The sequence below is a fragment of the Babylonia areolata genome, chromosome 12 (genome assembly GCF_041734735.1).
Source record: "Babylonia areolata isolate BAREFJ2019XMU chromosome 12, ASM4173473v1, whole genome shotgun sequence".
Classification (NCBI taxonomy): Eukaryota; Metazoa; Mollusca; class Gastropoda; order Neogastropoda; family Buccinidae; genus Babylonia; species Babylonia areolata.
In genome coordinates, this window is record NC_134887.1 from 9223834 (window position 1) to 9238216 (window position 14383).

Genomic DNA, 14383 nt, shown 5'->3' on the forward strand with positions numbered 1-14383 from the left:
CACCTGTCCAGTTTCACCTATCGATTGTGTCTCACCTGTCCAGTTTCACCTATCAATTGTGTCTCACCTGTCCAGTTTCACCTATCGATTGTGTCTCACCTGTCCAGTTTCACCTATCCAATGAGTCTCACCTATCCAGATTCACCTATCGATTGTGTCTCCCCTGTGCAGTCTGTCTCCCCTGTACAGTCTGTCTCCCCTGTGCAGTCTGTCTCCCCTGTGCAGTCTGTCTCCCCTGTGCAGTCTGTCTCCCCTGTGCAGTCTGTCTCCCCTGTGCAGTCTGTCTCCCCTGTATCAGTCTGTCTCCCCTGTGCAGTCTGTCTTCCCTGTACAGTCTGTCTCACCTGTACAGTCTGTCTTCCCTGTGCAGTCTGTCTCCCCTGTACAGTCTGTCTTCCCTGTACAGTCTGTCTCACCTATATCAGTCTGTCTCACCTGTACCAGTCTGTCTCACCTGTACCAGTCTGTCTTCCCCGTACAGTCTGTCTCACCTGTACCAGTCTGTCTTCCCTGTACAGTCTGTCTTCCCTGTACAGTCTGTCTCACCTGTACAGTCTGTCTTCCCTGTGCAGTCTGTCTCCCCTGTACAGTCTGTCTTCCCTGTACAGTCTGTCTCACCTATATCAGTCTGTCTCACCTGTACCAGTCTGTCTCCCCTGTACAGTCTGTCTCACCTGTACCAGTCTGTCTCCCCTGTACAGTCTGTCTCACCTGTACAGTCTGTCTTCCCTGTACAGTCTGTCTCACCTGTACAGTCTGTCTTCCCTGTACAGTCTGTCTCACCTATATCAGTCTGTCTCACCTGTACAGTCTGTCTTCCCTGTACAGTCTGTCTCACCTGTACAGTCTGTCTCACCTATATCAGTCTGTCTCACCTGTACCAGTCTGTCTCCCCTGTACAGTCTGTCTCCCCTGTACAGTCTGTCTTCCCTGTACAGTCTGTCTCCCCTGTACAGTCTGTCTCACCTGTACAGTCTGTCTTCCCTGTGCAGTCTGTCTTCCCTGTACAGTCTGTCTCACCTGTGTCAGTGTGTCTCACCTGTGTCAGTGTCTCTCACCTGTGCACAGCACCACGTCTCCGGAGTGCACCCTGGTCCCGATGGTGCTGTGGGAGGAGCTGTGCTTCAGAGCGAAGCTCTCCGTGTGGCGCAGCTTGGCCGGCCACAAGTCTGTGCACCTGTCCACACACACACACACACACATGAATTTATGCACACACACACATGCACACACACACACACACGCACACACACACACACATCACAGAAGGGTGTGTGAGTCACATGCCTTTTTCTTTCTTTCACAGTTTTGCAAATTTCATTCATCTCCCTGTCTCTGTCCGTCTGTCTCTCTATCACTCTGTTTCTTGTTTCTCTCCGTTTTTCACTCTCTCTTCCTCTCTCTCTTTTTCACTTACACTTCACAACACACACACCGCAACACACAAACACACACACACACACACAAACACACACACTGTTTTTTTCTTGTATCAACATTTATCCAAAGAACATGAACACACTAGAAATGGATGTCTGATAAATGCTGTAGTTGGGGAGGTTACAAGTCATGAGGGTTACCCAGTCAGACCAGGACAGGTACTGTCAACATGAAAAAACAACAAGAAAGAAACAACAACATTTTCTGTTCTTTCTGTAGGGCGCTGGCCTGGAGGTAACACGTGCTCCTAGATAGCAAGAGAATCTGATTGCACTGTTTCGAATCACACCGGCAGTTTCCAGTATTTTCTCCCCCTCCACTAGACCTTCCACAGTGGTCTGGATGCTAGTCATTCGGAAGAGATGATAAACCGAGGTCCCGTGTGCAGCATGCATTTAGCACAGGCAAAAGAACCCACAGCAACAAAAGGGTTGTCTCTGGCAAAATTCTGCAGAAATATCCACTTGGATAGGAAAACAAATAAAATCGCAGGCAGGTAAAAAAAAAAGAAAAAAAAATGGCGGTGCTGTCATTGTAGCGACACACTCTCCCTGGGGAGAGCAGCCCAAATTTCACACAGAGAAATCTGTTGTGACAAAAAAAGAAAAAAGAAAAGAGCAATACAAATCCAAATACTAAAGAATATTTCCGAAATATGAATAGACAAATAAAACACATACTTTCTTGGGTGACTTTCACTTTCAGAAGTGGCTAAAGCGAAACAAACTGGGTGTGACTTTCACTTTCAGAAGTGGCAAAAGTGAAACAAACTGGGTGTGACTTTCACTTTCAGAAGTGGCTAAAGTGAAACAAACTGGGTGTGCCTTTCACTTTCAGAAGTGGCTAAAGCGAAACAAACTGGGTGTGACTTTCACTTTCAGAAGTGGCTAAAGCGAAACAAACTGGGTGTGACTTTCACTTTCAGAAGTGGCTAAAGCGAAACAAACTGGGTGTGACTTTCACTTTCAGAAGTGGCTAAAGCGAAACAAACTGGGTGTGACTTTCACTTTGAGAAGTGGCTAAAGCGAAACAAACTGGGTGTGACTTTCACTTTCAGAAGTGGCTAAAGCGAAACAAACTGGGTGACTTTCACTTTCAGAAGTGGCTAAAGCAAAAGAAACTGGGTGATTTTCACTTTCAGAAGTGGCTAAAGCGAAACAAACTGGGTGACTTTCACTTTCAGAAGTGGCTAAAGCGAAACAAACTGGGTGTGACTTTCACTTTCAGAAGTGGCTAAAGCGAAACAAACTAGGTGACTTTCACTTTCAGAAGTGGCTAAAGTGAAACAAACTGGGTGTGACTTTCACTTCCGAAAGTGGCTAAAGCGAAACAAACTGGGTGTGACTTTCACTTTCAGAAGTGGCTAAAGCGAAACAAACTGGGAGTGACTTTCACTTTCAGAAGTGGCTAAAGCGAAACAAACTAGGTGACTTTCACTTTCAGAAGTGGCTAAAGCGAAACAAACTGGGTGTGACTTTCACTTTGAGAAGTGGCTAAAGCGAAACAAACTGGGTGTGACTTTCACTTTCAGAAGTGGCTAAAGCGAAACAAACTAGGTGACTTTCACTTTCAGAAGTGGCTAAAGCGAAACAAACTGGGTGTGACTTTCACTTTCAGAAGTGGCTAAAGCGAAACAAACTAGGTGACTTTCACTTTCAGAAGTGGCTAAAGCGAAACAAACTGGGTGTGACTTTCACTTTCAGAAGTGGCTAAAGCGAGACAAACTAGGTGACTTTCACTTTCAGAAGTGGCTAAAGTGAAACAAACTGGGTGTGACTTTCACTTCCGAAAGTGGCTAAAGCGAAACAAACTGGGTGTGACTTTCACTTTCAGAAGTGGCTAAAGCGAAACAAACTGGGAGTGACTTTCACTTTCAGAAGTGGCTAAAGCGAAACAAACTAGGTGACTTTCACTTTCAGAAGTGGCTAAAGCGAAACAAACTGGGTGTGACTTTCACTTTCAGAAGTGGCTAAAGCGAAACAAACTGGGTGTGACTTTCACTTCCGAAAGTGGCTAAAGTGAAACAAACTGGGTGTGACTTTCACTTTCAGAAGTGGCTAAAGCGAAACAAACTGGATTACTTTCACTTTCAGAAGTGGCTAAAGCAAAAGAAACTGGGTGATTTTCACTTTCAGAAGTGGCTAAAGCAAAACAAACTGGGTGACTTTCACTTTCAGAAGTGGCTAAAGCGAAACAAACTGTGTGTGACTTTCACTTTCAGAAGTGGCTAAAGCGAAACAAACTAGGTGACTTTCACTTTCAGAAGTGGCTAAACCGAAACAAACTAGGTGACTTTCACTTTCAGAAGTGGCTAAAGTGAAACAAACTGGGTGTGACTTTCACTTCCGAAAGTGGCTAAAGCGAAACAAACTGGGTGTGACTTTCACTTTCAGAAGTGGCTAAAGCGAAACAAACTGGGAGTGACTTTCACTTTCAGAAGTGGCTAAAGCGAAACAAACTAGGTGACTTTCACTTTCAGAAGTGGCTAAAGCGAAACAAACTGGGTGTGACTTTCACTTTCAGAAGTGGCTAAAGCGAAACAAACTGGGTGTGACTTTCACTTCCGAAAGTGGCTAAAGTGAAACAAACTGGGTGTGACTTTCACTTTCAGAAGTGGCTAAAGCGAAACAAACTGGATGACTTTCACTTTCAGAAGTGGCTAAAGCAAAAGAAACTGGGTGATTTTCACTTTCAGAAGTGGCTAAAGCAAAACAAACTGGGTGACTTTCACTTTCAGAAGTGGCTAAAGCGAAACAAACTGTGTGTGACTTTCACTTTCAGAAGTGGCTAAAGCGAAACAAACTAGGTGACTTTCACTTTCAGAAGTGGCTAAACCGAAACAAACTAGGTGACTTTCACTTTCAGAAGTGGCTAAAGTGAAACAAACTGGGTGTGACTTTCACTTCCGAAAGTGGCTAAAGTGAAACAAACTGGGTGTGACTTTCACTTTCAGAAGTGGCTAAAGCGAAACAAACTGGGTGTGACTTTCACTTTCAGAAGTGGCTAAAGCGAAACAAACTAGGTGACTTTCACTTTCAGAAGTGGCTAAAGCGAAACAAACTGGGTGTGACGTTCACTTTGAGAAGTGGCTAAAGCGAAACAAACTGGGTGTGACTTTCACTTTCAGAAGTGGCTAAAGCGAAACAAACTGGGAGTGACTTTCACTTTCAGAAGTGGCTAAAGCGAAACAAACTAGGTGACTTTCACTTTCAGAAGTGGCTAAAGCGAAACAAACTGGGTGTGACTTTCACTTTCAGAAGTGGCTAAAGCGAAACAAACTGGGTGACTTTCACTTTCAGAAGTGGCTAAAGCGAAACAAACTGGGTGTGACTTTCACTTTCAGAAGTGGCTAAAGCGAAACAAACTGGGTGTGACTTTCACTTTCAGAAGTGGCTAAAGCGAAACAAACTGGGTGTGACTTTCACTTTCAGAAGTGGCTAAAGCGAAACAAACTAGGTGACTTTCACTTTCAGAAGTGGCTAAAGTGAAACAAACTGGGTGTGACTTTCACTTCCGAAAGTGGCTAAAGCGAAACAAACTGGGTGTGACTTTCACTTTCAGAAGTGGCTAAAGCGAAATAAACTGGGAGTGACTTTCACTTTCAGAAGTGGCTAAAGCGAAACAAACTAGGTGACTTTCACTTTCAGAAGTGGCTAAAGCGAAACAAACTGGGTGTGACTTTCACTTTCAGAAGTGGCTAAAGCGAAACAAACTGGGTGTGACTTTCACTTCCGAAAGTGGCTAAAGTGAAACAAACTGGGTGTGACTTTCACTTTCAGAAGTGGCTAAAGCGAAACAAACTGGATGACTTTCACTTTCAGAAGTGGCTAAAGCAAAAGAAACTGGGTGATTTTCACTTTCAGAAGTGGCTAAAGCAAAACAAACTGGGTGACTTTCACTTTCAGAAGTGGCTAAAGCGAAACAAACTGGGTGTGACTTTCACTTTCAGAAGTGGCTAAAGCGAAACAAACTAGGTGACTTTCACTTTCAGAAGTGGCTAAACCGAAACAAACTGGGTGTGACGTTCACTTTCAGAAGTGGCTAAAGCGAAACAAACTGGGTGTGACGTTCACTTTGAGAAGTGGCTAAAGCGAAACAAACTGGGTGTGACTTTCACTTTCAGAAGTGGCTAAAGCGAAGCAAACTGGGTGTGACTTTCACTTTCAGAAGTGGCTAAAGCGAAACAAACTGGGTGTGCCTTTCACTTTCAGAAGTGGCTAAAGCGAAACAAACTGGGTGTGACTTTCACTTTCAGAAATGGCTAAAGCGAAACAACCTGGGTGTGACTTTCACTTTCAGAAGTGGCTAAAGCGAAACAAACTAGGTGACTTTCACTTTCAGAAGTGGCTAAAGTGAAACAAACTGGGTGTGACTTTCACTTTCAGAAGTGGCTAAAGCGAAACAAACTGGGTGTGACTTTCACTTTCAGAAGTGGCTAAAGCGAAACAAACTGGGTGACTTTCACTTTCAGAAGTGGCTAAAGCAAAAGAAACTGGGTGATTTTCAGTTTCAGAAGTGGCTAAAGCGAAACAAACTGGGTGTGACTTTCACTTTCAGAAGTGGCTAAAGCGAAACAAACTGGGTGTGACTTTCACTTTCAGAAGTGGCTAAAGCGAAACAAACTAGGTGACTTTCACTTTCAGAAGTGGCTAAAGTGAAACAAACTGGGTGTGACTTTCACTTCCGAAAGTGGCTAAAGCGAAACAAACTGGGTGTGACTTTCACTTTCAGAAGTGGTTAAAGCGAAACAAACTGGGAGTGACTTTCACTTTCAGAAGTGGCTAAAGCGAAACAAACTAGGTGACTTTCACTTTCAGAAGTGGCTAAAGCGAAACAAACTGGGTGTGACTTTCACTTTGAGAAGTGGCTAAAGCGAAACAAACTGGGTGACTTTCACTTTGAGAAGTGGCTAAAGCGAAACAAACTGGGTGTGACTTTACTGAAGAAGGGCTAAAGGGCAAACAAGGGATGAACCCGTCGCTTCAGAGAACAAAGCGAAACAACAGGGGACTTTCACTTTCAGAAGGCAAAGCGAAACAAACTGGGTGAACAACTTGCAGTTCAAGGAAGAACAAACAGACATGTACAAGGTGAACTTAAACATCAGAGTGTCATGAGAGAAACAAAGGGAAAAACTACAGCTTCATGGAAACACAAGCGAAACAAAGGGGAACCCACTGTCAGAAGGGAAACAGACAGGTCAAGAGGAAACATACAGCTGTCATGGAAGGAAAGCGAACAAAGCTAGGTACTTGGCAGAATTTCAGCACAGGGCTATAGCGAAAACAACAGGGTGCTTTCAAGAGAAACAGGACAGGTGAAACAAATGTTGAACATATCAACTTCCGAAATCCTCATCAAACACACATGTGGAGACTCACCATGTGTTCAAAGCCAACTGTTCATCGTCTTTCACTTTCAACTGTGCTAACGTACACTGGTCGATTGTTCACCTTCGAGTGGCTCACAGTGTCACCGATCAGTGGGTCGTCATTTCACCTTCAGAAGTGCTCAAATGTCCAGTCAACTACGATGTGTCTCACCTGTCCATTTTCACTAAATTGGTGTCTACCGAAACAAATTTCCTATGATTTTCCTCATGTAGTTTAAACCAAACAAATGGTCGTCACTTCCAGATTGCTACGATACACTGTGTGACGTCTCCCTTGCATCTGTCACAATCTAAAGCTACATAAACCCTGTATGCTGTCTCACTGTACAGATGTGCTAGCGAACAAACTGGTGTGATTTCCTTTGAAGTGCTAGTCGTAAACACTGACGGTGCCTTTCACCTTACCAAAGTGGTATCCCGAACAATCTGGTCTTCCCTGTTACATTTGATGCCCGTGTACAGTCTGTACTCACTGTACGTTGTACTCCCTTTACAGTGTCTCCTGTGCAAAGCAATGCCTGTATTTTCATTTCACGTGGCTCTGCAACTAACATCTGGTTGACTTCCTTCATCCTAAGTCTGTCTCCCGGCAGTCGTCTCACTGGTGACTTTACTTTCAGAAGTGCTGCAAACCTATAGGTGCTTTCTTCAGTAAGTCGTAGTGAACACATACCGTCTGTTCCTGTGCATCTCTCAGTGGCAAGTCGATCAAACCGGTGCTGTCTTTCCTGTTCAGTTGTTCACGTAACAACTCGGTTCCCTGTACACTTCTCCCTGTACAGTCACACGTACAAACTGTTCCTGTACAGTTCAGATTTGGCCTAAAGTCAGTACAACTGTGACTTCTGTTGCCTGGCTAAAGCGTACAAACTGTGTGACATTTCTTCCTTGAACAGTGTCTCTACACGACTCAACCTGGTAGTCGTTTCCTGTAAAGTGGTCTCACCGTGTCAATGGTGCTCACTGTTCATTTCGTACTGTGCACAGCACAACAATCTCGGGTGCACTGTCCTCAGAGTGGTAGGGAGGAGCTGTGAACTGGAGCGAAGCTTCCGTTCGAGGCGTTTAGCCGAACAAACTGTGACTTCCATCACACAGCAACAGAATTGCAACACACAATGACGACCACACATCACCACCACACCACCACAAGTGTGATCACTTTTCTCTTTCACGTTGCAATTAATCATCCCTGTCTCTGTAACGTCGATTCTCAAACGTCTGTTCGTTGACTCTTTATTTCAGAGTGCTAAGCGATACAAACTGAGTGACTTCTACCTTTCACACTTGCCTAAACAACAAACTAGACCAAATCCAACATCACATCACAAAAATGTTTTTTTGCGTAAACATTACCAAAACTTGAACTCACTTGAAAGATGTTGATAAATGCGTAAAGTTGGGGAGTGTTCAAGTCCAGAGGTGCCAATGAACCAAACGGTGACTTCATCATGAAAAACGCAAAGCAACAACAACATTCTGTCTTTCTGTAGGGCTTGCCTGTTAACGCAAGTCCTAAAGCAAAGAAACTGAGTTGACTGTTTCGATCACCGTCAGTTTCAGATTTGCCCCCACTAACTCCACATGTCTAGATAGCAAGTCATCGGTAGAGTTTACACATCACAGTGTGCAAGGAAACACTTGGCGCAGGACAAATCCACTTCAACAAAGGGCTTAGCTCAAGCAAATCTGGAACTATTCCACTTTAGACAAATAAATCGCAGGCAGTAAAAAACAAACGAAAGAAAAATGGTGTGCGTTCATGTAGCGACGCAACTGCCCTAGAGCAGCCGCATTGACACAAAAATGGTGAAGACAAAAAAAAGCATACAATACAAATCCAAATACTAAAGAAACGAAATACAAACAAATAAACCATACTTTCTTGGTGACTTTCACTTTCAAGTGCTAAAGCGACAATGTGACTTCACTTCAGAAGCGCAAAAATGGGTGAACATGGTTTTGAAGTTCAAAGTGCAAGCGAAACAACTGGGTTCTTCATTCAAAGTGGAGCGCAACTGGTGTGACTTTCACTTCGAGTGCTACAACAAAGGGACTTCACTTCAGAAGTGGCTAAAGTGAACAATGAGATTACAAATCAATGGTAAGCGAAAAACTGGACTTTCACTTTCAAATGGCTAAATGGAACAACTGGAGTGACTTTCACTTTCAGAAGTGGCTAAAGCGAAACAAAACTGGGTGTGACTTCACCTTTCAGAAAGTGGCTAAAAGCGTAACAAGACTAGGGTGTGACTTTCACTTTCAGAAGTGGCTAAAGCAGATACTTACCTCGTGTGGACTTCATCTTTCAGAGGATGGCCTAAAGGCGAAAACAAACTGGGTGTGACTTTCACTTTAAGTAGTGGCTTAAGTCGGAATCTTACTGGTCACTCTTTCACGTTCAGAAGTGGCTAAGCGAAACAAACTGGGTGTCACTTTCACTTTCAGAAGTGGCCAAAGCGAAACAAAAAGCAAAATAAAATCCCCTACAATGCCTTGCCAAAGCGCAGTGTTGTGGAGGATCCTTGGTGGGCTGTTGGACTCTGACCACTCACCTTTTCTTCTCTGCCAGGTCTGTGATCCTCTTCACTGTGTCTTTGTCTTTCTTCACCGTCTCCACTGAAACAACACAACATGATGCAACGTCATGTACATACTACAACAGTAACTACTAGCGTGGAGTGTTGGCCTAGAGAGAGGTAACGCGTCCGCCTTGGAAGCGAGAGAATCTGAGCGCGCCGGTTCGAATCACAGCTCAGCCGCCGATATTTTCTCCCCCTCCACTAGACCTTGAGTGGTGGTCTGGACGCTAGTCATTCGGATGAGACAATAAACCGAGGTCCCGTGTGCAGCATGCGTTTAGCTCACATAAAAGAACCCATGGCAACAAAAGGGTTGTCCCTGGCAAAATTCTGTAAAAAAAAAAATCCACTTCAATAGGAAAAACAAATAAAACTGCACGCAAGAAAAAATACAAAAAAAATTGGTGGCGCTGTAGTATAGCGACGTGCTCTCCCTGCGTAGAGCAGCCCAAATTTCACACAGAGAAATCTGTTGTGATAAAAAGAAATACAAATACAAATGCAAATACAAATACTACTGATACTGATAACGGTAATAATAATAATAACAACAACAACAGCAACAACAACAAAATAATAATAATAACAATTATAATAATAATAACATCGGGTGATAATAATACTACCACTACTACTGACACTACTACTACTACTACTACTGCTGCTGCTGCTGCTACAACCACTACTGTTCATAATAATCATAATCATACTACTACTAATAGTAATAATACTAATAAGGAATTTACATATTGCTTAATCTTTTCATGGACCACCGGTGTTCTGCACGCATGCAACGAATCTGGCCTCACCATCAGCCTGAAGAAAACAGAAGTGATGGGACAGGGCACTGACTCACCTCCAATCAGCCACATCGGGAGCCATGATCTCAACTCTGGTGACCGTTTTCTGTATCTGAGATCAACAATAACCTCAAGTCTTTCTCTCCAGCCAGAGACCAATTCAAGAACTGCGAAGGCCGGTGCGGTCAATGTCCGAACTTCACATGAGGGTGTGGTCAAACAAAAACTTGATGGAGAACACCAAGATGCAGGTGCAAAGAGCTTGCATTCTAAGCACCCTACTCTACTCCAGTGAAACATGGACCACATATTCCGCCCAAGAGAAGAGACTGAACAGTTTCCATCTCCGATGCCTCAGACACAGTCCTAGAATCCAATGGCAGAACAAGATCCCAAACACTGAAGTGCTTCAGAGTGCAGGCTTGTCTTCGCCCTTCTGAGTCAACGCAGTCTTCACTGGTTCGGTCATGTTCGCCAAATGGTTGAAGGCCACACTCCAAAAGATCTGCTGTACGGAAACTATCAGATGAATCAAGATCTCACGGCCGCCCCCGATTGAGATTCAAAGACGCATGCAAATGGGACCTGAAAAGTACAGGTGCTGATGTGCTGTCCGGGGAAAGCCTTGCAGACTCATGAGGAACCTGGAAATCTGACATTCAGAGAGGGGTGAATGAAACAAGCAGAGAGAAGCCGCACTGACTCGCTGAGGAGAAAAAGAGCCACACGCAAGTCAAGTTCTGTAAATCAAGCAGCATCCACCTACAACTGTCCCACATGCGGTAGAAATTGCCATTCCAGCATCGGTCTTCACAGCCACAGCAGGAAGTGCAACGCCGGGCAGTGACTACAATATGTCAATCATATTTTCCATTCATTTTCCTTCGAAAACATACACTTTTACATACTTTTGAGTATCATTTCAATTTTTGTGATTTTTGTTTTTAATTTTAGAGGTTGATGACATATTTGCAAAAATTGTAGTTCTGAAAGTCAAAGGGTTAATAAACCCCTCACTTTCTCTTGTTCTACAAAAAAACCATCACACATGGTGTGTGTGTGTGTGTGTGTGTGTGTGTGTATGCATCTGTGTGTCCTTGCGTGCGTGCATACGTGTATGTGTCGTGTCTGCAAAGTATGTACATATACTTTTTCTCTTTTTTATTTCAATCACAGCTGAGTCTGATAATGATGATGATAAAGTTTCTTCACAACACAGTACACTCACAGATAAAATCAGCCGGGTTGTAGTGTGGTTCACAGAAAAGGTCCAACTCCTCAAAGAAATCCAAAGTTTTCGCTCCATCTCCAAAGTAAGCTATCTGCAAAACATCACAAATACAATGTTGCAGCCCTTTCAGTTCAGATACTCTTACAGAACACATTGTCAGACACTCTTACAGTACACACTTTTGTCGCCCCTTTCAGTTCAGAAACTCTTACAGTACACACTTTTGTTGCCCCTTTCAGTTCAGAAACTCTTACAGTACACACTTTTGTTGCCCCTTTCAGTTCAGAAACTCTTACAGTACACACTTTTGTCGCCTCTTTCAGTTCAGAAACTCTTACAGTACACACTTCTGTTGCCCCTTTCAGTTCAAACTCTTACAGTACACACTTCTGTTGCCCCTTTCAGTTCAGAAACTCTTACAGTACACACTTTTGTTGCCCCTTTCAGTTCAGAAACTCTTACAGTACACGCTTTTGTCGCCCCTTTCAGTTCAGAAACTCTTACAGTACACACTTTTGTTGCCCCTTTCAGTTCAGAAACTCTTACAGTACACACTTTTGTCGCCCCTTTCAGTTCAGAAACTCTTACAGTACACACTTCTGTTGCCCCTTTCAGTTCAGAAACTCTTACAGTACACACTTCTGTTGCACCTTTCAGTTTAGAAACTACTGTTGTCGCCCCTTTCAGCTCAGAAACTCTTACAGTACACACTTTTGTTGCCCCTTTCAGTTCAGAAACTCTTACAGTACACACTTTTGTCGCCCCTTTCAGTTCAGAAACTCTTACAGTACACGCTTTTGTCGCCCCTTTCAGCTCAGAAACTCTTACAGCACAAACTGTCATTGCTACTTTCAGTTCAAACTCTCTCACAGTGCACAATGCACAGGGATGGCTTTCACTTCTCCAGCTGTACTACAAACCTGAAATTCACTGTCTTTTTCAGTTCGTCACAGTCGCTCCCTCTAACTGAGGGAACAAAACAAAGCAAACAAACAACAACAAAAACATACAGCCCCCCAGCAACAAACAAACAAAACAACAGAACTGACCCGGCCCTCGGCCATGAGCAAGAGGTGTGTGAACATGTGGAAGATCTGGCTGGACGGCTGGTGGATGGTCACCACCACCGCCTTCCCCGACTGCTCCGTGAACCGCTTCAGCAGCAGCATCAGCATGTAGGCCGTGCTGGAGTCCAGACCTGACGTGGGCTCCTGGGGCACGGCAAGCAGAGGATTATACAGAATTATAAAACAATATATACTGTATAACTATTTTTGTCACAACAGATTTCTGTGTGAAATTTGGTCTACTCTTCCCAGGGAGAGCGCGTCACTACACTGACAGCGCCACCCTTTTTTTTTCACAAATTTTTTTCTGCCTGCAGTTTTATTTGTTTTCCTATCGAAGAGGATTTTTTTTTTTACAGAATTTTGCCAGGGACAACCCTTTTGTTGCCATGGGTTCTTTTACATGTGCTAAATGCATGCTGCACACCAGACCTCAATTTATCGTTTCATCTGAATGACCACTACTCAAGGTCTAGTGGAGGGGGGAAAAATACTGACGACTGCTACTGATGATTGCTGGTGTGATTCAAACCAGTGCGCAAAGATTCTCTCGCTTCCTAGGCGGACGTGTGTTACCTCCAGGCTAACACTCCATATAATCATATATATGTATATGTTACATGACTGTCTGAGTGCGTATGTGTTTCAGTTTCAGTTTCAGTTTCTCAAGGGGGCGTCACTGCGTTCGGACAAATCCATATACGCAGCACCACATCTGCTTGGCAGATGCCTGACAGCAGCATAACCCAACGCGCTTAGTCAGGCTTTGAGTGCATGCTTATAGTATACCTATCAGTGTGGATTTCTTTTCACATAATTGCCAGAGGACAACACTCTCATTGCCATGGGTTCTTTTTCAGGGCACCAAGTGTGTGCCGTGTATGTGTGCGTGCCTGAAATCTAACTGAATGACACAGGAAACAAATGATGAGTGCCCAATGGCAGCCGTCAGTCAGCTCTTAGCCAGGTAGGCAGCCTGTTGTGCAAATGACCCCGAGTTAGTAAAGCGCTTAGAGCTTGGTCTGCGACTGAGGATGGGTGCTATATAAATATCCATATCATTCATTCATAAATCTATAGATATCTATTGATATAATATATCCATATAAATCTACAGATACCCATCCAAAGGAAGGAGGTGGCAGAAAGGCTGAGACACTCACCTGTCAATACAGAGAGTCTGGGTTTGAATCCAGCTCTTGCCCTTTCTTCCAAGTTTGACTGGAAAATCAAACGGACCTTCTAGCCATTTGGATGAGACGATATATAAACCGAGGTCCCATGTGCAGCACGCATTTGGCGCACTGAAAAAGAACCCATGGCAACGAGAGTGTTGTCCTCTGGCAGAATTCTGTAGAAGAAATCCACTCTGATAGGAACAGAAACATGTAAGCATGCACTCTTGGCCTGACTAAGCACCCTGGGTTATGCCGCTGGTCAGGCATCTGCCTAGGAGTTGTGGTGTAGCGTATAAGGATTCATCCGAATGCAGTGACGCCTCCTTGAGAACTGAAACTGTAACTATCTATCTGTCTATATAGTTAAGGTCAAATCCCATCTAAGGGCGACTACTGTGAAAACAAACCTTGCACTGTAACGAAAAACCAGTCTTTTTGATATCAAGATGCATTGAAATATTCAACACAAAGTATTCCTAAGTGGATGCCTTAAGGCCAAAAAAAAAACAACCGAATTTTTTAATGGTAGTCTTTTTGACTATTTTCATTAGAGTCCACTTTTTCAGCTGTTATTCTTATTCAGTTTACTTGTCAACAAATAAAGATTAAAAGTGGATCCCTGGTCGTGCAGTTCTGAAACGCTAGAGCTGACAAGAAAGCTGCAAAAGGCAAAAACATTATGGCGACCAACCT

The 14383-nt window shown here is 43.7% G+C and overlaps 1 protein-coding gene across 1 annotated transcript in view; it reads right to left on the bottom strand.

Annotated features, from left to right (window-relative positions):
* LOC143288276 (uncharacterized) overlaps positions 1 to 14383 on the bottom strand; it is a 64507-nt gene that overhangs the window by 28673 nt on the left and 21451 nt on the right. The window contains exons 5-8 of the mRNA XM_076596623.1: positions 12495 to 12656; positions 11443 to 11536; positions 9388 to 9451; positions 1059 to 1177 (exon numbers count right to left, since the gene is read on the bottom strand). Coding sequence (XP_076452738.1) covers positions 1059 to 1177; positions 9388 to 9451; positions 11443 to 11536; positions 12495 to 12656 — 439 coding nt within the window. The remainder of the gene's footprint in view (positions 1 to 1058; positions 1178 to 9387; positions 9452 to 11442; positions 11537 to 12494; positions 12657 to 14383) is intronic.